This window comes from Vombatus ursinus, unplaced genomic scaffold (genome assembly GCF_900497805.2).
Source record: "Vombatus ursinus unplaced genomic scaffold, bare-nosed wombat genome assembly UNPS02014832.1, whole genome shotgun sequence".
Taxonomy (NCBI): domain Eukaryota; kingdom Metazoa; phylum Chordata; class Mammalia; order Diprotodontia; family Vombatidae; genus Vombatus; species Vombatus ursinus.
In genome coordinates this window covers 13,537,014-13,559,961 of record NW_020954610.1, presented here as the reverse complement: position 1 = coordinate 13,559,961, position 22,948 = coordinate 13,537,014, and the positions used below count along the sequence as shown (strand labels likewise).

Sequence of the window (22,948 nt, the reverse complement as noted above, 5' to 3'; positions counted from 1 at the left end):
TTCTCTCCTTCCAAAATGTCCCATCAATGTTTCCTGCTTAGTCTGAGCCTTCACTCCCACCATATCTTGGACCCACAGACTCTTTCTCTTGTTTCCACCATTGCTCTTCAGCCACCTTCAGGAGCTATCCATCCTCAATCTAAAGCTGCTCCTTAATAACAATTTTAAGGTTTACCAAATGGTTTTCTTATATTACCTCCTTTGATTCTTGCAACAACCCTTTGAGGTAGGTGTATGTTCTGTTCTGAATCTCTGTGTGTTCTTTAGGTATATTTTGCCCAAGGGTTTAGCTTTGTTTACAAGCAAACTTAGAGGTTTCCTGGGTCACTCTTCTCTGCCAAGCTGTATATGAGGTCACCTGATCTGGGTTATAGCCTCCCTGATCCAACCCTTGAAGGTGTTTTGCAACACATGAATACAGTTGGACACAGCTCTCCTTTGGACACAGGCTCTTGGTGTTACAGGAGAATCAAAGAGATATGTCAGTCTGACTCCTCTAAGCCTGGTCATAAGATGAATATTTTCTTGGTCTTCCATTAATATGGAGGATAAACTGCCTACACCAACATAAAAAGTACCCTGGCTCTGTACAGTCAAAACAAGGACCCAGGCCAATTCAAAATGGCCAAACTCTGGGATTCATAGACCTTGGCCTGACCTCTCCTGGCCATCCTTACCCCTGGTGAATCCCAACTAAAGCCCGTTCCCAAAAGCACTGAGCTAAAGGCTCCACACCAACTCATATGAACTCCAAACAAGACAGCCATTCTGAGATATCTCATACTATTCCTCCTGGATCACCATCCAGAAAATGTGCCATATGCTCTGTCCTTTCCAGCTTGAGTATTCCAAACTGTGGTTCTGTCCCCATAGGCAAAGGGAATTGGAGGGTTATGTATTATTTGTTGAGCTTGATCAGTGAAGACAAATAATACTAATCACTTCAGATTCAAACCCTCTTTTTCCTCAATAAGAGAGTGCTTTCCCAAAAAATATTCAAAATATTTGCCCCAAACTTACCATTTCCTATCTCTTTTATGGTAACAGATAGTTTCTTTGGCTACACAAACCAGGACTCACTTTCATTTTTAGATTTGTAATTTCCCTATCACTTCAAATAACACCAGCGCAATGGCTCACACAAGAACTGCAGATGTAGTACCCAAACATTCATGTGTATAGGGCAAGTGTTTGCTGTAAGTTTTGCTTACCCAAATTAAATTAAATCCTATTACTAGGATGGAGAGCTTTCTTAGCCATTCCTTTGCCAGTGGTCACTGACCTTTGCTTTCCCCTTTATCTGTCTTATATGTCTTTTACTTCCTACAATACCCCAGCTATAAGAATTAACTCATTTCTGTTCTCATTTCATGAGATTTTGACAGGGATGAAGTCTTACTTCTTTCCCCTCCAACCCAACCACACTCATTATTGTTTTGAAATGTAGGGTGCAATTCTGAGCAAAGTCATTGATATAATTGTGCTTTGGGGAATATGTTTTGGTTGGGAGTGCCAAAGATCCAGTCCCACCATGGGAGATCCATGATGCAGAAGGCAGCACCCATGCTTTTTGAAGATTCTTCCAAACTGAGAATAAGTTGTTTGATTGTTCTTAGAGGAGCAATGTAATTAAAAAACCCAAGTACCACTCCTATTTTTGGTGCTAATCTACTATATGACCTTGGGAATATCATTTCACTTATTAGGGCTTGAGTTTCCTCATCTATAAAAATGATGGGGTTGGACTTCACTAGATTATCTCGCAAGTGCCTTCCAGATCTAATGTTCTGTAACTTTATGGATCAATAAGATGAAAGCATCAAAACATTAGAACAAGGAAAAGTGTTTTATGGTAATGTTTCCCAAACTTCTGGCCTTTGGAAAAAATTTTATTAGTCTACTATACTTTTACTACCAAAGGTCCTTATTTCTTAAAATTTATCAACTTAAAGACTGCCTCCTTCTCTTCTTCTTTATTTCTACTTCTCCCTGGCTTCCAAACCATTCCTCCTGGGCTCTATGAATCTTGTTTATTGATGCTGCAAATGGGGGAACAGTTAGTCCTGGAGAATTTAGAGATTTTCCTGGTACATTGTGTAGTCTGGGCTGGGATACATTGGTTTTTCAACCAAAAGAGTAACTGAACAGCCTTTTTTCATTTCTTCTTCCCTGGACAGGATGACCTTTCTGTGCCTTTAATTGAAGAGGACCTAGATGGCTCTTCTGGGGTATTATTCCCCTTCTATGATTCAGACACCAATATGCTCTATGTGGTGGGCAAGGTAAGCTTTGCAACTATGAGAATTAAAACTAAGGCTTCTAAATATGCAATAGTACAGTAGTGAACTTCTTAGGTGGAGGAGAAGGGGAATATAAAATTGAGTACTGAATTCTTTATTTCATCATTGACCTGAAGCTATAAATGTTTTTAGACTGGAGAAATAAAAAAAAATTATAGAGATGCATTTTAAACATCAAGCTTTTAAACTGATGGCTATACTTCATCAATATGTATAACCAGTTTCTAAAATGCAGATCATAACTCCTCAGTACCTTAATATAGAACCTTCATGAGTTGCTGGGATGAAAAATATCCATGACTCAGGTTCAGCTACAATAGACTCAGTGAACTTAGCCAGAATTTTCCTTGGACATCAGATACACAGCTCATTACAACAACCTCCCCCCCCCCAAAAAAAGGGCATTTCTAGCTTGGTAGGACATAGCTTCCTACTGGTATTGCTTCCAGGGTCACATCCATACCATAATGAGTTGCAGAGTAAGAGATTCATAGGCTCAGAGAGACTGTATGGTACAGTAGAAAGTGGAGTACAGTGGATATGGATTCAAAAGACCTGGATTCAAATCCTGCCTCTGACACTTACTACCTATGTGACTATGAATAAGTTCACTTAAATTCTATAAAGTGCATTTTCCTCACTTGTAAGCTGAGGATGTTCAACTATATGACTTCTAAGATCCCTTCCAACTATACCCCTTCTAAGATCAAAAATCTTTGATCTTCTTATCTAAACTTTAAAAGATGTTTTAACCAAAAAAAAAAAGGTCACAACTCCTTGCTTTCCCTTTTGTTATCTGCTATTACATACACACATACACACACACACACACACACACACACACACGCAATTTCTTGAATTGTGCTTTATCACCATACACACCAACCCTACCACAACTATTATCCTATCTCTGACATGCAAGCACTAGAGAAAGGGAAAGATATCTAAAAATTTGGAAGCAACTACTTTTTGTTAAATGCCACAATACCTGGACTCTACCCAAAAAGAGAAAGGGCTACTGAGAAGTAGGAGTAGGAACAGAAAATAAAAGAATTTTAAATCTTTATTCTTTCAATTTTATGATTTTCCAGGGCGTTTTAGTTTTCAACTGAACATAAAAATAAATGCAGTTGTTTTATTTGTATTGTTCCAGACCAAATGAGAGACCAACATATCTCCTTGTTCTTTTTTCTTCTCTTTCACAGGGTGATGGGAACATTCGATACTATGAAATTAGTGCAGACAAACCACACTTGAACTATCTTACAGAATATCGTTCCTATCTCCCTCAAAAGGGAATCGGTGAGTATGGAAGAGGCACATTGCTTAGATACATGATTTTCTGTTTGGATTGATGTTACAGACTTTATTCACTGACTTTCAAAGCAGTACCTACCTCTTAAGAAGACCGATTGTGACCATGTGTCTGGAGTGATCATTTATCTTCTCCTGCCTAAATGTTCTTATCATCATCATCATCATTATTATTAAGTAGCTCAAAACACTCAATTTAAATTGATAATGCACAAGACAATTTTGTGAGGATACTTTAGGTATGAGGTATAAATCATAAAATATTCCTATGATAAGAAAATAAGGTTATAAAATTTAATCTCTTTATTTTATAAATAGTAAGCCTGAGGCCCAGGGATATAATATGATTTACAAATGGTCATAAATTGATGGGATCACAGAATCTTAAAATTAGAAGGGATCTCCAAGGTTCTTTAGTACCACATGTATGTGAACCTTGAGTTCTTTCTTCAAAATCCCTAATAAATAGTCATCCAGCCTCTGATTATATATCTTAGTGATGGGGAATTCACTGCCTCACACAAGGCAGTCTTATTATTGGGATAGGAACTAGACAAGATTTCACAGATATAGAAAATTTCCACATGTGGAAATATCCTCTACCAATGCAGTTTGGCAATTTCTTTGGAACTTGTAGTCTCATAGAATTGCCAGGGGTTCTGAGAAGTTAAGTAATTTAACTGGTCACACAGTATGTGTCAGAGGCAGAAATTGAACCCAGGCCTTTGTGGCTTCAAGGCCGGATCTTGGAGCCTCTGTGCCATGACTTCTTCCATCATTTGGCTAGCTCTAATTGTGAGAAAGTTCTTCCTTCTACTGAGCTGAAATCTGCCTACTTAGAACTTTGCAGTTCTAACCTATAGAACCACATAAACTAAGTATAATTTCTATTCCCTATGACAATCCTTCAGGAATTTGAAGATAGCGATATCCTTATACACGCACATACTCCACTATATTCTTCTGCAGGCGAAACATCTCCAGTTCCTTTAATTAATCCTAAAATGACATGATTTTGCATATCCTCACTAGCCCAGTCACCTTCCTCTAGACCTGCCCCAAAGTGTCAATGTCTCGCTTAAAATGTAGTACTGTAAACTGAAACAATACTTCATCTGTTATCTATGTGGGGCACTGGCTAGACCACTGGGCCTGGAATCAGGAAGAACTGAGTACAAATATGACCTCAGACACTTACTAGCTGTGTAACTCTGGGCAAATCACTTAACCTCTGTTTGCCTTAGTTTACTATCTGTAAACTGGGGATAATAATAGCAACTACCTCCAAGATTTGTATGAGAATCAAGTGAGATAATATTTGTAAAATACTTAGCATGGTCTGACACATAGTAAATGCTATATAAATGTTAGCTATTATTATTATCATATATTGTTATTATCTGGACAGTTCAGAATCGAGGAGGCCATTGCTTCCCTTTCTTCTAGGCAATATGAATAGCTACTTAGTGGCAGACCTGGGGGTCCCCTGACTCCTAGCCCAATGTTTTTTCCAGTAAATCTCTGCAGCCTCTCATGGCAACTCAGACAATGGAATTTTAAATGCATAACTATTGCCTCTGTGAAGTAGACCTTCAAGTTTAGTAGAGTTGGTAATTAACTAGGAATTTGTACATAAAAATGACATAAAAAAGATATGCATGGAATATAATTATAATGTTTTCAGCGTTCTCCTACTGTCCTAGCTTCATGTTATCATGGTTTCTCACTCTTCTCTGATCCCAATACCTTAGGCTCTGAAACTTTGAGACTCTTCCTCTTAACATCTATCTGTCCTGTGTCTGTCTCCCAGGGCCCTCGTCTCCTTGTCCAATAAGTATGAACAGGTGCTAACAGGTTAATTCTTTATCTTCCTAGGTAACATATGAATTGCATTTGGACCTCAGAATACATTTTCCTATGAAAACAATATTTCCCTTATGACTAGGCTCTCAGGACAGGCCACAAAGGCCTTTTCAGTCCACAGTTTTTCAATATCTCAGTGATCTTGTCAATACAGGTTACACTTTCCTGGGTACCATACGTGCTCATCCTGTGTAATTCTTGTCCATGTCCTCCCATAGATCCTTTATTGAGGATCCACCCAATGGGCCAAAGGCTGTCTGCTAGGTCTTCTAACATTCCCTGGGTATGAGACTCAGTCTGTTTTCCCTCACTCTCACTATATGGCCAGCCCACTTCCTCCAGTTAGCTGGAGGACCTCATTCTCTCTAGGGAATTCTTAATCCATTTGAATTCTACACCAGACATCCTCCTGACAGTGACAATTATGTGGGGTGCACACTATCTGCTTGTTTTGTTCTTCTCTTGATACTGAGGATGGTTTAACAATAGCTACATCAATTGTATTATATATCCTCAAATATGCTTGAGTGATACATTACTAGGGGAGAACCTTTAAGACAGCATTTTGCACTACTGAATCAAATGCTTTAACAATGAACAAACAAGGAACCCTGAGGGATCTTGTGGGCTATACCTTTTAGTCAGTTGTCTGTCTGAAGACACAATCTTTAATAATGAACAATTTGCAGAAGCCTGCTTCTTTCCTTTTCTTTTTTTTTCCTTCCAAGGGCACCCTTATATGTTTGTAGAAAGTCAGTGTGATGTCATAAATAAAATGTTAGACCTACAGTCAGAAAGACATATGTTCAAAGCTTGCTTTAGACACTTAACTAGCTGTGTGTCCTTGGGCAGGTTACTTAACCTTTTTTTTTTTTTTTTGGCTTTCTTCATCTACAAAATGAGGAGATTAAACTTAATGACCTCTAAGGTCTCTTCCAGATCTAAATCTATGATCCTGGAATGATTCTTATAAAAATGAGCAGATAAGAATGTGAATCAGGAGTGTTTTTGACCACTTTGGAGACAAAGTCATTTTGAAATCATTGAGAGAAAGATTTTCAAGATATCTATAAAGAAGGCACAAAATGGAAGAATTGAGGAAAAAATTATGAATTGACATTATTACCAACCTCAAAAATCATCCAGTCAAGCACCTTAGTTTACATATAATACAAGTAAATCCTAGAGAGATTAAATGACACCCCAAAATCCCACATTTAGTTAATGGCAGAGCCAGGACTAGGACTCAGATCTTCTAAATCCTAGTCCAGAGCTCTTTTTAGAATGAATGAATGAATGCATGAATGAATGAATGAATGAAAATACATGAAGCATTCATTATATACCAAACACTGGGCTAAGCACTTACAGTACAGATAGAAAAGGAGAGAGAATTCTTGCTGTCAAGGAGCTTATATTCTAATGGTAGGTATAACACGTATAAGAGGTTTTAAATACAAGTTGGATGAAAAGGTCCCGTGGTCCTTAGCAAAGAAAATGCTAATGTAACTTCTTTAATATCATTTCCACTATTAAATTATATCAGTTCAGTATCAGAAACTGAACCATCAACTGCAGGGCAGAGAGAAAGGCTCAGAAATACTAAGGACATAGCAGTGAGAAGGATGGCTAAGCCCAGAAGTCCTTGGGTTAGGTGACTGAGCTGACAATGTCTAGGGACCACAAAGCATACAGGCACAGCAAATGGTAAAGCCTTGTGGTCCTCCATCTCATCAGGAGGAATAGAATTGTTGGTTCCTATCTCATCCACATCCTGTGGGCAAATAGTTTGAGGGAAGGCAAGGGGGTAGGGTAACTCTGATGAAGGTGGCTCTTCCCACTACCTGAAAAGTCCTAGACAGGTTCTTTGAAAGCCAGAGAGGTCCAGGGAGGGGGCAAGGGGAGAAGTTAAAATTAACCCTTATCATTCTTCTACTACTCAGGATTGTGGAGGCTGGTCTTCCATTCCTTTGACACAGTGAGGAGGGGGAGAGAGAGAGACAGAGAGAGAGAGAGAGAGAAGGTAGGGAGGGAAGACAGAGGAACAGAGTTGGACCAAAAGAGAGGGAGAGGGAGGAAAAAAGAAAGACAGGAGAAAGGAAAGGCAAGAAGAAAAATGAGAAAAAGAAGAGACAAAGAAAAAATGGGGAAGAAGAGAGGACCTTCACCCCCAAAGCCATGATTCATATACTTAATGTTCATGTTCCAAACTCCCTGCTCCCCATCCAAATGTCTTGTACAAAGTCAATCAGTCAATAAACATTTATTAAGTGCCTACTAGGTATTAGGGATCCTGCTAAGTGCTAGGGATGCAAAAAAGAGGCAAAACAAGAGACCAAAGACAATCAGAGAGCTCACAGTCTAATGGGGGAGACAAAAAAAAAAACAAATAAATATGAACAAGCTATGTACAGGATAAACAGGAAATAATTAAAAGAGGAAAGACACTAGAATTGAGAGCTATTGTGCAAGGCTGCCTGTAAAGTTGGGACTTTAAGAAAGCCAGTAGGCAGAGATGAAAGGGGACAACATTCCAGGAATGGGGAAAAGCCAGAGAAAATGCCCAGAACTGAGAGATGGAATATCTCCTTCGTGGATAGCAAGAAGACCAATATCACAAATAGAGAGAGTACAGAGTAAGAGTAAGAAGACTGGAAGACTTGGTGGGAAGTGGGGGGGAGGGGCTAAGAACGTAGGTTATGAAGGGCTTTGAATGCCAGAGGAATTTTTATTTGATCTTAGAGGTGACTGGAGCTTATTTTGTAGGAAGGTGACGTGATCAGACCTGTGCTTTAGGAAAATCATTTTGGTGGTTGAATAGAGGATGGTTTGGAGTGGGGAGAGACTTAGGGAAGGCAGACCCACCAACAGGTATTGCAATAGCCAAAGTGTGAGGTGATGAGAGCCTGTGCCAAGGTTGGGGTAGTATCAGAGAAGAGAAAGAGGCGTATTCAAGAGATGTTGCAGATGAAATCCACGAGCCTTGGCACCAGATTGGATAAGGAACAGGGGTGGGGGGGGAGAAGAGGTGAGGATTGAAGGATGATACCTAGATTGTGAGCCTAAAGGACTGAGGTTGGTGTTGCCCCTTGATGGTAGTAAGGGAGTGAGGAGGGGAGGAGGGGTTAAGGGGAAAGATAATAAGTTCAGTTTGGGACATATCAAGTTTAAAATGTTAAACTGGACATCCAGTCTGAGTTATCTGAAAGGTAGGTGGAGATACAAGAGTTCAGCAGAGAGGTTAGAGAAGGACAGGTAGATTTGAGACATCAATATAGAGATGGTAATTAAATCCATGGGAGCTGATGAGATCACCATGTGAAGAAGTACATAGACAGAACACCCAGGAAAGAACTCTGTGAGATACCTCCAGCTAGAGCAAATGACCTGGCTGAGAATCCGGCAAAAGAGGCCGATAAAGAGTGGTCAGATAGGTAGGAGGAGAACTAGAAAAGAATGGTATTCCAAAAACTTAGAGAGAAGAGAGTATCAAAAAGAGAGTGATCAACAGTTCCAAAGGCTGCAGAGAGGTCAAGAATAAGGATTGAGAAAAGATCACTAAATTTGGCCATTAAAAAATCATTTGTAACTTTGGAGAGAACAGTTTCTGTGGAGTGATGAGGTTGTTTATGTGTAAGAAGCAAGAGGAGAGAAAGCAGCTGACTACCACCAAAGTTCCCCTGGCCTCTTCTTCTAGACATAGTTACTACTTGGACAGAGGGGTTTTTCTTTGAAAGAAAACACAAAAAAGACAGCTAGGTGATGCAGTGGATACAGCCCTGGCCCTGGAGTAAGGAGGACCTGAGTTTAAATCTGGCCTTAGACTTTTACTAGCTCTGTGATCCCCAGCTAGTTGATGCCAAAAAGAAAAAAGGAGACTCAGAAATTAGTGATTGTACCCAAAGAAATTCATGGGATTTCTGGAGAACTAATTTGCCTAAAAGTCTTGATTCTACTAAACCTAACATATCCTTCTTTAAATAAACAAAAAGAAAGTCAGTTAGAAGCCCAACCCCTTAACAGAGGGTCTTAACTTTTTTTGTATCATGGACTCCTTTGGGCAGTCTGGTGAAGCCTATGGATCCCTATTCAGAAAAAAAAAAGTTTTTAAATGTATAAAATAAAATACATACAAATATTTAAAAAACCAAGTTCCTAGCTTCCATGTTAAGAAGTCTGGTATTAGAACAACTGAAATGTACACTAGGCACAGCATCAACTTCCAAAATAAATTCCTAAAAACCCAAAGTCATTGCCTCACAAACACATAGCTCAGAACTTTTCCAAGTGCCATGAAAAACCTTTGCTTCAGGAATCAAAGATGAATTTGTTTAAGGATTAAAACAGAACTGAATGATGAAGAAATGAAAATTAAAAGATGAAGAACTGAAATTAAAATGTTAAACTGGACATCCAGTCTGAGTTATCTGAAAGGTAGGTGGAGATGCAAGAGTTCAACAGAGAGGTTAGAGAAGAACAGGTAGATTTGAGACTCATCAATATAGAGATGGTAATTAAATCCATGGGAGCTGATGAGATCACCATGTGAAGGGGTTGGGTTTTTTTTTTTGGTTTTTTTTTGGAGCAAATGTCTGAAAGGGTCAACAATGTCTCAAAGAACTTGGATGACTCTTCTCCCACTGTTTATGCAGAAACACATGGCATGGTTTGAAGCAGCTTCAAGAGCAAAGTCAATCAACCAACAAGTGGTTACTGAAGGCTTGTTATTTTATGTATCCAACCATATGCTTCAGTCTATGGGAAAAAACTAAAGAAACATGGATATATACTCTGTTGTAAATGGCCTTGCCAGTCTAGGGTTGAATAGTAGGTAAGATTAGCACAGTCAATGGCACGTAAGCAGGAACTTATTAAAATTTGATTTATATAGAACAATCAAGAGAATCAAATGCTAAACTATATGATATTGATTGTGAGTACAATAGGTCTTCAGAGGGAAAAATTACTTTTACTGAAATAATCAGAAAAATCTGTGGAGGAGAAGTAAGACTTGTACAGTAATACGATGTAATTAATGGAAGAACCACTGGACTTGGCACCTGAAGACTTGGATTTGAATCCCAACTCTTATGTTGTTGTTCAGTTGTTTCAGTCATGCCCAACTCTTCATGACCCCATTTGGGGTTTTCTTGGCAAAGATACTGGAGTGGTTTGCCATCTCCTTCTCCAGCTCATTTTACAGTTGAGGAACTGAGGTAAATGGGGCTAAGTGACTTGCCCAGGGTCCCAAAACTAGTAAGTGTCCAAGGCTAGATTTGAACAGCGCAGCACTCTATCCACTGTGCCACCTAGCTGCCTCCAAATCCCAACTCTACTGCTTACTAGATAGAAATTCACCCTCTATTAAACATTTTTTCCCTTTATATGACCAAGGATGTTATGAAGATTATAACATAGTCCTCATTATGCTGATGTGTTGAATGTTAATAAATATGGTTTAGTGGAAAGAGCACTAGATTTAGAGTCAGAAGATAAAAAAATCCCAGTAGCTGCCACTCACTGGCAAGATATTTAGTCTATTTGAACCTCACTTTCCTTCTCTGTAAAGTAGAAATAATATTTGTCTTACCATACATGACTGTTGACAGGGTCAAATCTAATAATGAGTCCTTCATAAATTAGAATGTTCTATACAAATTATTGTTGCTCCCATAAGATTCTACTTCATTATGCCATTTTATGGTGGTGTCTTTGCATCCCTAAAAATTATATCCACAGATGACACATTCTAGTAGGTCTGAACCAAGCTGAGAAGACTTAGAGTATACACAAACTGGTGGTAGACCATGCTAACAGTCATTGGAGGATTGGTCAACCTAACTTCAGAGACCTCATCATTGTAAGGCTGGCCACCAGGCAGTAAACTTGTATTAGCCACAAATGGATGAGGCATGGAAAGGCTGTGATCTACATCAGAGGATAATTCACTCACATTGAGAAAGTGAAATGATGGATCTTTAAAAATATCAGATAGAGTCAGATAATGGAGGGCCTTGAAAGTCAGGTAGAGGAGTTCATGTATTTGATGCAGCAGGCCATAGTCAGCCAGAGAAGATTCAGGCAATGATGGATTAAAAGGAGGGATAGATTAAGTGAGGGAGACTAAGAGACTATTGCTGTAATTCTTATGCAAGGTGATAAAAGCCTAGATTAGTGAGGTAGTAGTGGAAATGGAGAGGAGGAGTAAAACCGAAAGGCATTTTGAAGCAAGAAAAAATCGAATTTGGTGACTTATGAGATATAGGAGATGAAGGAAGGGAATGAATGAAAGATGAAACCAAGGTTTCTAGAATAGAAAATCTAGAAGAGGGGTGGTACCATTAACAGAGATGGAAAAGAGGACTTTTTTTAGAAAAACTTTTGCTTCTTTAGAGGTCCTAAACTATATCTATTAAGACATATTAGAATTGAGCCTAGCAGAGAAGCTATTTTCCCTCCTGTCTGACTAATACTGATGTGAAGGACAAAAATCAAGTTCATGAGCTAATCATGATTTAACCAATGAACTGGGAGTCAGGAGCAGAGGCATAAGTTAAACTTTGGTCCTCCAGACCACACTTTTTCTAAGAGTCTTTCCAGCCCATTATCCTAAGACACCTTGGATCCCAAAGCATGATCTATGACCAGATACTCTGGGTTTAGTTTGCCAGTGTTGGTGATATATCTTTGGGGTACACATTTATCATTTCAACTGTACATAATTCTTTATCCCCATCCTCAGAAAAATAGGAATACTGTGATCATTTTCATGGCCTACCTCACAAAGATAGCAAATAGTATCCTGAGTAGAGGAGGGGGAGGAGAGGAAGAAAAGCCATTGATTGAATTTTCAGGTACATACTCACTAAATAGGAAGTATACAATTTAATTGCAACTAAACAACAGTTTGACAGATATTTATTTAGCACCCATGAACAAAGTGGTATGCCAGTTTCTAGGGATACAAAGGCAGCTAGAACACAGACTTTGCCCATGAGAGCTATGTCCATGTAGAGCCCAGTGGACCACTGTTCAAGTATTAGTCATTTCCCATGATCTCTTCTTTCTCTTGGATCTTTCCATTAGGAATCATGCCAAAGAGGGGTCTGGATGTATCTTCCTGTGAGATATTCAGATTCTACAAACTGATAACAACCAAAGGTCTCATCGAGCCTATATCAATGATTGTCCCTCGGCGGGTAAGTGGCTTCCATAACTAAGCTATTACAGGGAAGAGAGATCAACCATAGCACACCACCTATGAAAATATTTCATTATGCCATCGGAGTGAATGGCCCATATACCTCTGCTTCTATGCTGGCATGAAGAGTGTTCTCATTGCTTCCAGATCCTTATGTAGCATAATTTCAAGAGCGTTTACCATACTGGTTGTCCTCCTTTGGATGTTCTCCAGATTTTTCACATCCCTCTTAAAATGCAGCTCTCAAAACTAAAAACAATATGGCAGACACGATCCAAACAGGATAGAGTACAATGAGACTATTACCTCCATTGTTCTGAATATACTTTTCTTAATGATGTCTAGGACCATCTTAGCTTTTTTGTCTGTCATATCACACTGCTGGCTTTTGATAAGCTTACAGTCCACCAAACTCCCTCCATCCCTCCAGCACCCCTAAGATCTTTTTCAAATGAATTATTATTTCTACACCTCCTCATCTTGTACCTGCCAAGTTGATTTTTGAACCCAAGTTTAAGACATTACCATTATTCCCATTAAACTTCATCTCATTAGAGTTGGCTCAATATTCTACTCTGTTATTTTTTGGTTCCCAACTCTATCACCCAAAGAATTAGCTGTCCCTTCTAATTTTGTGTCAGCTGAAAATTTGATAAGAATGCCATGTTTGCCCTTCTCTAGGTAATTTATGAAAATATTAAGCAGCACAAGGACAAATCCTTGTGGCTCTCCTTGCCACCTTCTTTAAAGTTTTCCTCAACCCATTCATGATAACTCTTTGGGCCCAGCCATTCAGTTCCACATCCACATAACTGTAATGTTCTTTAGCTCTCTATCTTGTCCACAATAATAACATGAGAGAATTTGTAGAATTCTTTGCTAAAACTAGGTAAGAGATAATCTAAAGTATTCTAAAGCAGGGGTGGGAAGCTGGGGAGAGGGGAGAAAGAGAGAAAGAAAAAAAAGAGAGAGAGAGGGAGGGAGGGAGGGAAAGGAAGAGGGAGACAAGGAGAGAGAGAAAGGAAGAGGGAGACAGGGAGAGAGAGAGAGAGAGTTAGTTTGGCATAGACTATACTCTTGTTTTTGTTATCTAAATTTGGCCAACATTAATAAGCATGAACACATCTACATACAAAGAAAAGAAAAAGAGAATTTCATATGAAGCTGAATCTCCATTCCATCTTGCTTATTTCCTTTTTTGAAGTATATAATAAATTCAATATTTTATTTCTTAATTAAATTTTTTTAATTAATGAAAATCCATCTTCTCTCCCTCCCATCTTCCTCCCCCTCCATTTGAAAGAAAGAAAAAAAAAACTTTTACAACATGTATAATCAAACAAAACAAATTCTGACCATGTCAAAAAAAAATCTCAATCTGCACCTCTGTGAGGAGGTAGGTGGAAAACGCTGATTTCAAAGCTATCTCATTTGTTTGTATCTCCCTCTGAATCTTATTCTGTTTTCTTCTATGTATTCTTTTAAGTGGCATGGACTATTCTTAATGAAACCATTCTGGTCTTTTGTGTTCACTGCTTCCTTTTCTGAATGTTCATTATTCACCAGATATGTTCATTATAAAATTAATAGAATTCTAAATTTTTGTGAGGAATTAAAGTCAAGTTCACTTCCCTACAGTTTTCAGATTACACTCTTATTTTCTTTTCAAAATTCAGGACAACATTTGCCCTTCTCCAGTCCAGTCCCCGTGGCACCATTCTCCATTCAAAGGTCACTGACAGCAGTTCCATTCAGGATTCTTTCAGAACTTTTGTTTATTGTTCATCTTGGCCTAGAGATTTGACCTTGTCAAGGTCCACTTAGCACTCTCATCCTATCCTGCTTATCTTGAGTATCAATTCACTCTTAGCTTTTTAAAATTTCCATTTATCTTTAGTATCAATTCTCTTTTCAGTTAAAAAAAAAATATTCTTTTCCTTGACAGAGAACACAGAAGCTGCTCCACCTTCACTCAGTCACTTTCCGTCATCCCATTCACCATGAGCAGCAATCTTGTCCCTTTTTTTATCTTCCTTTTTTTCCATATGATGAAATTTTGCCTACCCTTTTTGTTATCCTTATCATTCTTCCAGCTTCAAACCACTCTGAGTTTTAGGACTCCTGAGAATATTTTAAAAGCACTTGCCAAGTTCTGAAATTCATGGTTTGTTAACCTGTCCTTGCTGCCATCTTTTGAATGTCCTTTAAAATCTAAGTTGGTTGAGGAGTCATCTTTGCACAGATGTTCTTCTTAGAATTCTCCTCCGTTCCTTTCTTCCTCATTGGAATTCTCTTTGTGTCTTCAGAATTATCTTGAAAGCTTCCTAACACTGATGAAGTGATTTCTTATCTAGAATCTTAGGCCACTGCATCTTAGCTATCCTTTTTCTGAAACCTTTGAAATGTGTTCTCCAAAAGTTCAAGACGAATATTAGACTATGCCTGGCATTCCTATCTGCTGTCACAAATTCTAAGAAGGAGTCAGTTCCCCACAAGGGTCCCATAATTTCTAAACCAGTTTATTGAAAGGATCATAGATTTGGAACTTTCCAGCACCAAGACTTCAGAAGTCATCTAAGTCAACTCCCCAGATGAGGAAACTGAGGTCCAAGTGTTGCTATAAATATTTTGAGTATATGAGAACTTTAATTAATGGCCTCATTTGTAAATATGCCTAACAGTAGAATCTTTAGGTCAAAGGGTGTAGACATTTTAGTCACTTTAATTCCAAATTGCTTTCCAAATTGGTTGTAACAATTCACAATTCCACCAACTATGCATGATTATATATCTCTTTTCACAACCCTCCCAACATTATCTATTGATCATATTTTGTCATTTTGTTGATTTGCTGCATGTAAGGTGAAACATCAGGATTGAATATTGGCCTATCATAGGACGTATGTATTAGAGAACCTCAACATTAAAAAATCAGTCTAACCTTATTAATTTGCATATCAGAAAAATGAAAGTACTTCTTAAGCCACATATAATTATCGGTCAGCAGTAACAACTTCATTAGGTTATCATTGCCTTGACCATATTACATCTTTTTGTTTGTCTTTGTAGTCGGAATCCTACCAAGAAGACATCTACCCCTTGACAGCTGGAGTCCAGCCAGCTCTAACAGCACAGGAATGGCTGAGTGGAATGAATAAAGGTCAGGATTTCAAAGACAGATATTTGTCTTCTTGTGCAACAACAATAAAAATCACTCAATTGGCCTACTGTGGCTTCAGTTGAAAAATATTGTGAAATATGGTGCCTTTAGTCAAGGTCTAGTGAATTATTGGACCCAAAGCTGACATGAAGCATTTTTCTTTACCTCGTCATTTCCCAAACAATTATTGTTGTTATTGTTTAGTCATTTTAGTCATGTACGACTCTTTGTGACCCAATTTGGGGTTTTCTTGGCAAGGATACTGGGATGGTTTGCTATTTCCTTCCTTCTCTAGTTCATTTTACAAATGAAGAACTGGGACAAAAAAAAAAAAAAAGGTTAAATAACTTGTCCAGCGTCACACAGCTAAGTAAGTGTCTGAGGCCAAATTTGAACTCAGGAAGATGAGTCTTCCTGATTCCAAGCCCAACATTCTATCTACTGCACCACCTACTGACATAATGTGCCCACTCTCTTTTCCCCACATTATTTTGTGGCTGTGACAGATGACTCTGAGGGTTGTCTCTGCAACCCGTCTGATACCTACCCCAGTTTCAGATGGGTTACAATGAGCCTCACTTCCCTCCCCTTTTCAAATGGGTTGTGATCTTCATTGAAGAATTTATTACATTATCTTTTGTGGTTTTTTCCAAACAAAAAGGATTTTTTTTCTTTGTTCATTTTTCAATTAACAAGCCTTTCTCTCTTCCCCATCCTCCAACATAAAAAAGAGAATCATTATAAAAATATGCATAACCAACTAAAACAAATTCCCACATTGTCCACATCCAAACAATTACATCATCTTTTCCCCAACACCCAACTCTTCTAAATTTCTCTATGAAGAAAAGTGTTCCTGTCACCCGAGTTCACAAACTTGATGCCTTCCTGGTTGCCTCACACTCCCTCACCCCACATATTCAACGAGCTGCCAGATCTTATCATTTCTACCACCACATCTTTCACATCTGTCCCCCTTCTGTCTTCTCAATAGCCACCCCCTCCCCGTAGATAAGGACTCTCACGTCTTGGCTGTACTAATGCAATAACATTCTGATTGGTCTCCCTGTCTCTTTTCTCTCCTCTTCAATCCATTCTACACACAACTGTCAAAGTGAGTTCCTAAGATGTAGATCTGGCCACATCATTCCCCCACTCAGTAAACTCTAGATCTGGCCATATCATTCCCCTACTCAGTAAACTCTAGTAGATCCCTATTGACTCTAGATCAAAATATGATTTCATCTTTATTTCATCCTTTTAAAACATCTATTTGTATCAGTTTTTAATATATAATAAATAATATATAAATATATTTATATATTATATAATAATTATATTAAAATATAATATATCTTTTATATGATATAATAATTATATAATTATCATATAATATATTACATAATAATATAGTAGTACTTGTATATACAATAGTGTAAAGAACTTATGAATCTCAGCCTTGTTTATTTATTTATTTACAAATAGGTAAACATGCACTTGTTGGTGATATAGGCTCCAAAAATGTTTTCTGTGCAATCAAAAAAGTCTGGAGACCACTGATCTAGTCATTGGATCTAAAGGGTCATATCTCTATTATCTTAATTGAACTAATAATGAAAGATTTTGTTTTAAATGTATTTAGAACTCATAGAGTCCTTGTAAAGGAAACATTTAGTTCATTTTGTACCTTTTGGTAAAAATATCATCAGCAATATCATGTCTGGAAAATTGGTTGTATAGCTTGAATGTCAGAGGGACCCAGAAACAGAGTAAGATAATGAACACATCCTGGTCCAAAGCCATGTACTCACAGTCACGCAGCTAGTAAGTAGTGGAACTGAGAGATAAACCCAGACTTCAAGTCCAATATTTGTTCCACCATCCATTCCTATTTGTTAATGTAAAATCCCCTCTTCATCAAAGGGCATTGCAACAGTAGTGTTGTTACCTACCTATAGCTAATGTTGTTAGTGAGTGTTTGGTGATAACATCCCTCAGAATTTCTTTCTTCTTTCCTCTGCTGCACTGGAATCCCACCCTGACACAAACAAAGCACATCTCACCATTTGGGAGCAACCCACTGGCAAGCTATTCTTTGGGAAACACCAGCCTAAATTGTATCATTCCTCTTAAATGGAAGTGCCAAATACCCAGCAGCCATGAGGCCCTGATTGTGGCCAGAACCAGATGAAAATGTAATTGGGAAATATTTAACAAAATAAATAAGTACAATGCAACAAAAACTAAGTCAGTATGCGTCACGCAGGAATCCTCATGTATGGATTTCTGTTTGAGTTTGACACCACGGCTCTAAACCTTTGAAGCTTACCCATTGCCTGCCTCTATGTGTCGGTAAAGATGTGTGAACGGTATGCTCACCGTCACTTTATTTGTCTCCCAGGGCCATTGCTGATATCTCTGCGACCAGGGTCTGACCTTGTAAACTCTCAACGAAAGTTTCCTGAAAGGACGCTACCCAATTCTGTGCCTCTGGAATCAAATAGGTATCAAGACAGGATAGAAAGGAAAACAGCGTTTGAGGATGCCAAGATGCCATACAGGTTCCAGGATGAGAGAGAATCGAGAAAAGGAATGGATCAATTACAAGAGGACAGGAAAGCTTGGCTTTCAAATGGCTTTGATCCATTTGAATGTCCTCCACCAAAAACAGAAAATGAGGTAAGATTATGTGACAACCAATCATTGGGAATGGGCTTCTCTGGATGCCTAAGATAGGGATCCGCTCTAGAAAGGAATAAACAATGCTGTTTGTGAGGTCCAGACATAGGCAAGGGAATAAAAAAGGGTAAGGGAGAGAAGGGAAGGAAGGAGAAAAGCACAAGAAGGTTAAGAGGTAATACATGGCTTGGGGAGAAGATGAAAGAAGAAAGCTAGAGGAAGAGGTAGAAGGAAAGAGAATGTGAAGGTCAAAGGAGGAAAAAGATGTAACTATTAAGAGGTATATATGATGGTTCAGGAAAAAGAGAATGCCACTAGTGGAGACCTCAGGTTGCTTACCTTTACTGGAAAGCCTCATTCTTAAATTCAATTGACTTTACAAATATTTTGAAAAAATTAGGCCTCCCAACAGCTCAATGAATCACAAGCATTTTAATTCCATTATACAGATGGTAAAACTAAGACCCAGCATGATGTCCATGCCACTTTCAGAAATGGAAGCCAGAAGCCCCAGTTTATTGATTACCAATATTTATGTAACTTTGTTTAAAACTGTCTGGCACCTGCTTATATTTCAAATACTCAGGTTTCCCTGCCTTTGACCCCTAGTTCTTACTGTTTGCTGTAACCATAGGTTACCCAAAATAATCTATAAAAATGTATTTATAAAAATCTATAAAAATCAAGGTTTTCTTTTTTTTTGTTAGCCAATTCAATAAGCCAAATTATTTATAATGGCTTCTAGAATGGCCCCTTTGGAAAGAGTACAATATTTAGAGGGTTAGCAGCTCTTTGGGTTCACTTTAAGTTCACTTTCCTTCTTACAAGTGACTATAAATTTCTTTGGAAAGAAGACCTTTCAAACCATACCTTATCATCCCTTTTTTTTTTTCTTCTCCCTTTCTCCTTTGACAAATCCCCACATTTCCCAATGCACCAAGAAGGTAAAGAAGCAGATAGATGGGGGTTCACTCAAAGGGTTGGTCAATAAACTATTCCAGATGCTCTATATACTGTCCCTACCCCTGCCCCTGTTACCATCACTTCAAGCCTTTCTACAGAGAGTGGGAGTTGGTCAGTCCACCCACTGGAAGGGAAACCAAGTATTGACCAATCCTTTTGTGGCTCAATAACTGAAGAAGTGAGATTCCTTCATTTAAGAACAGCTATGAAATAGCTATACATCATAAAAATGTCCCTTTAGATCCAAGCCATATTAACACAATGACTTAAAAAATGTAGGGGTGGAAGTGGGGGTAGAGACAGGAAATAATAAAGGATAAAGCATTTCAGTAAAAGCTAGCAATTCCCTCATACCCAGAGCTTACCTACTGTTCTGCTGATGCTTGATGCACTTACCCCTCAGTTTTTAGACTGCAACCATAATGGATCAAATTAACTCATCTGTTGTTTTCCAGCTGCTGCACATGTTCTATCGACAGCAAGAAGAAATTCGGAGACTTCGAGAGCTGGTAAACCAGAGAGAAGTTCAAGTCAAACAGCTGGAACTGGAGATTAAAAATATACACATGAGCTCAGGCACATACTGAGAGGGAGAGAAAGAAACTGTTTTCCTGACCCTCCGAACCCAGAGCAACTCCCAGACAAATATCAAAACCAAACTCCGAATCTCATAAAAATAACTACTGTTTTTATATTTTTGTGGGAAAACAAAAATTTAATTCATTGAAAAATGCCAGTGGTCAATAGTACCCAATTTTCTACTTGCCTTCTTTTCATAGAGGTTTTTGAATCAAATCATTTTAAATAATACTTTGGCCTTCAGTTCATTATCTATCTCTCTTTTAAAAAATAGTCCATAGAAGCAAAAGCAAAAAGCGCTATGGCATCTCAAGAAGAAGAATGTCTAGTAGTAGCTAAAATCACAGAGAGAGAGAGAGAGAGAGAGAGAGAGAGCTCTCAGCATACCACTATACCCAAGTAAGAGAAGGATCTCAAGGGGATTCCTTCCACTGATACCGGCCACAGCCCTTAGTAGAAAATTCCTAGGGAGTTACCTGAGGAGCATATAGCTAAATGACTTGCCCAGGATCACACAATCAGTAAGTATCAGGGATAGGACTTGACCACAGGTCTTATGGACTCCAAGCCTGGCACTCAATCTATTTTACCATATTGCCCCTATAAGGTGAACAGATAGATTTAAATAAATCTCTTTTTTTTCCCCCTGGAAATAAGAGACCTTGTCAAATGTACTCAGATTAAACTGAATAGCAAGTCAATTATAGAGATTTTTCATAGAAATTGAAGAGATTAATTCCCAGTAGATGTATGGTTCAGGTTCTAGTTCTAGTCCCAGAATGCAGATAATCAAATCCAAAAAGATAATAAAGACTATAAGTCTCCTTGGTACAATAGCCCAGCAACAGACTAAGGATTATTGGGAATAAAAGTCACTTAACCAATGGGTCAGGGATGAGTATTTACTCACTATCATTGCAGGGCTACTATTACTCTTTGAAAACCTGGCTTTATGGATCATGATGGGGACTCTATACAGTTCACCCTCACAGATATTCTATAAGCCATCGCAAAAATAGGATGTGATGGACAAGATCCAAATGAGTTATGAGCATCAAGACTGCCATGAGGCATTGCTGCTCATGTCTTTCCCACTGCTCCACTCTGAGCAATCAAGGGTATACAGTGGGTATAGAATGCCCTATCTGGTTGTATTTTAAATCTGCATGTCTCCCATATCATGAGAGGCTGGGGCTCACCGTGTCTGTCTTTTCACTAGGCCACAACTCCTTAGGCATGCTTTTCTCACCTGAGCAACACTCTATCCTGTAAATACTTTAAAATGCTGGAACTTATTTTTATACAAGCATTGTCTGCAAAATATGCCTTACTGCACTGAGGAAAAGAATGAATCATAGTTGATTATTGGGGGAGCAGAAATCCGTGATGTACTATGTTTTAAACATGTCAACTACTATCTTCTCAAGTAAAACTCATATATCAGTGACCAAAATTTCATGTTTAAAAATAGTATGTGGCTTCTCTGAGGTAGACAGAAAGTTTTTTTTTCATTTTCTTTTTTTTATGTCTAGAATAAATTATTTAAATTATTTGACAGCTAGGGAAAGGGACAGGTAATTTTTACTCAATATTTTTTTAACCAGTCTTTTTTTAATTGTATTTTTGTTTATGTATGTGACCTGATAAGACTAAAATTAGTCATATCCACAGTGCCCAACCAATTAGTAGAGTGCTCACTGATCTATGTACTTGAAACAATAATAGTTTGTTTAATGATTTACTATTCCATGAACAACAACTATTGAATCAGCACCTGAGTATAATCTTTGGAAGAATACCTCTGTATAAATATTGAGTTCTAAACATATTTCCTCCACTCCCCTTGCCCACAATCCTACTTTGAATTTGTTCAAAAACATGTGATACAGGAGATCAAATGACAAAAATTGGTTTATGCTTTATTAAACTGTGCCCCAAACTATTTGAATGATCATTTTATCATCATTTCTTAAATTCCTTATATCTTTGTAAAAGAAAAAAATAGATGTTGTGGAATTGTGCAATGAAAAACAAATGTAACAAAATAATAAATAACTGCCTAGACTTTTACTTTTTAATACGTAGTATTTTTTAAATAAATAGTATATATTCAATTTGCTTAAAGCAAAAAACCAAGAAGATTAAAGGAGTGGGATCTGCTGCGAGTTGGCCAATCTTTCATTTACAGAGATGGTGTGGCCTCTTCCTACTAGGTACTACTACACCTACTGGTATACCCATGTAAATGCATGTGGATCACCCAACAAAACCTTTAGCCTGCTGGTGGAAGCTGCCCTTGTGTATTATATGTAAGCTGCTATGTTCCATTTCTTTTTAATAGAAACAGATGTTTAAACCTGAAAAACAATTCACACTGGTAACGGAAAGTAGCATCTCTTTTGCCCTACTTTGCCTTCAAGTGAGTTGCCGTTTGGGAAAAGTCTGCCAGTTTGGTGCTGCCTGCCAAACAGAATGTCAATCTTGAGCCTCATGGAAATGAAGATTTCAGGACTCAGACTGTAGGCTTGTCATTATCTGTGTAAGGTATTTATGCCCCACATGAGTTGTTTGAATGTATAAATGCTACTTGTGGGTGACATGGACAGATACATCTGGTAGTTGACCCACCTCTGGTGGGAGGAGAGTCAAGGATCCTCCTTGCCTATGGAAGAGAACCCAGTAGCACCACAAGGCTGGGTGCTCCTTTTCCCAGCCTCTGAGAGGGATATCAGGCTAGAATTATATCTATCTGCTGCCCCCCCTCAAATATCTCCGGTCTAAGAAATACAATGTTTCATGGCTCAGAAGGAAAGCCACTTTCCTGGTCACTCTTAAGGGAGAGGATAATCCTTAGCTCACGCTTGCCAACTTAGCTTCTTCCCTCCAAAC

At 38.3% G+C, this 22,948-nt stretch overlaps 1 protein-coding gene across 2 annotated transcripts in view; it reads left to right on the top strand.

Annotated features, from left to right (window-relative positions):
• Positions 1-22,001, top strand: part of LOC114025981 (coronin-2A-like) — a 159,734-nt gene extending 137,733 nt beyond the window's left edge. For both annotated transcript variants that reach the window (XM_027839532.1, XM_027839531.1), the window contains exons 7-12: positions 2,178-2,282; positions 3,506-3,602; positions 12,564-12,676; positions 15,748-15,838; positions 18,240-18,517; positions 19,936-22,001. In XM_027839532.1, the coding sequence (XP_027695333.1) occupies positions 2,178-2,282; positions 3,506-3,602; positions 12,564-12,676; positions 15,748-15,838; positions 18,240-18,517; positions 19,936-20,067 (816 nt within the window). In that variant the 3' untranslated portion in view covers positions 20,068-22,001. The remainder of the gene's footprint in view (positions 1-2,177; positions 2,283-3,505; positions 3,603-12,563; positions 12,677-15,747; positions 15,839-18,239; positions 18,518-19,935) is intronic.
• Positions 22,002-22,948: the final 947 nt, after the last annotated feature.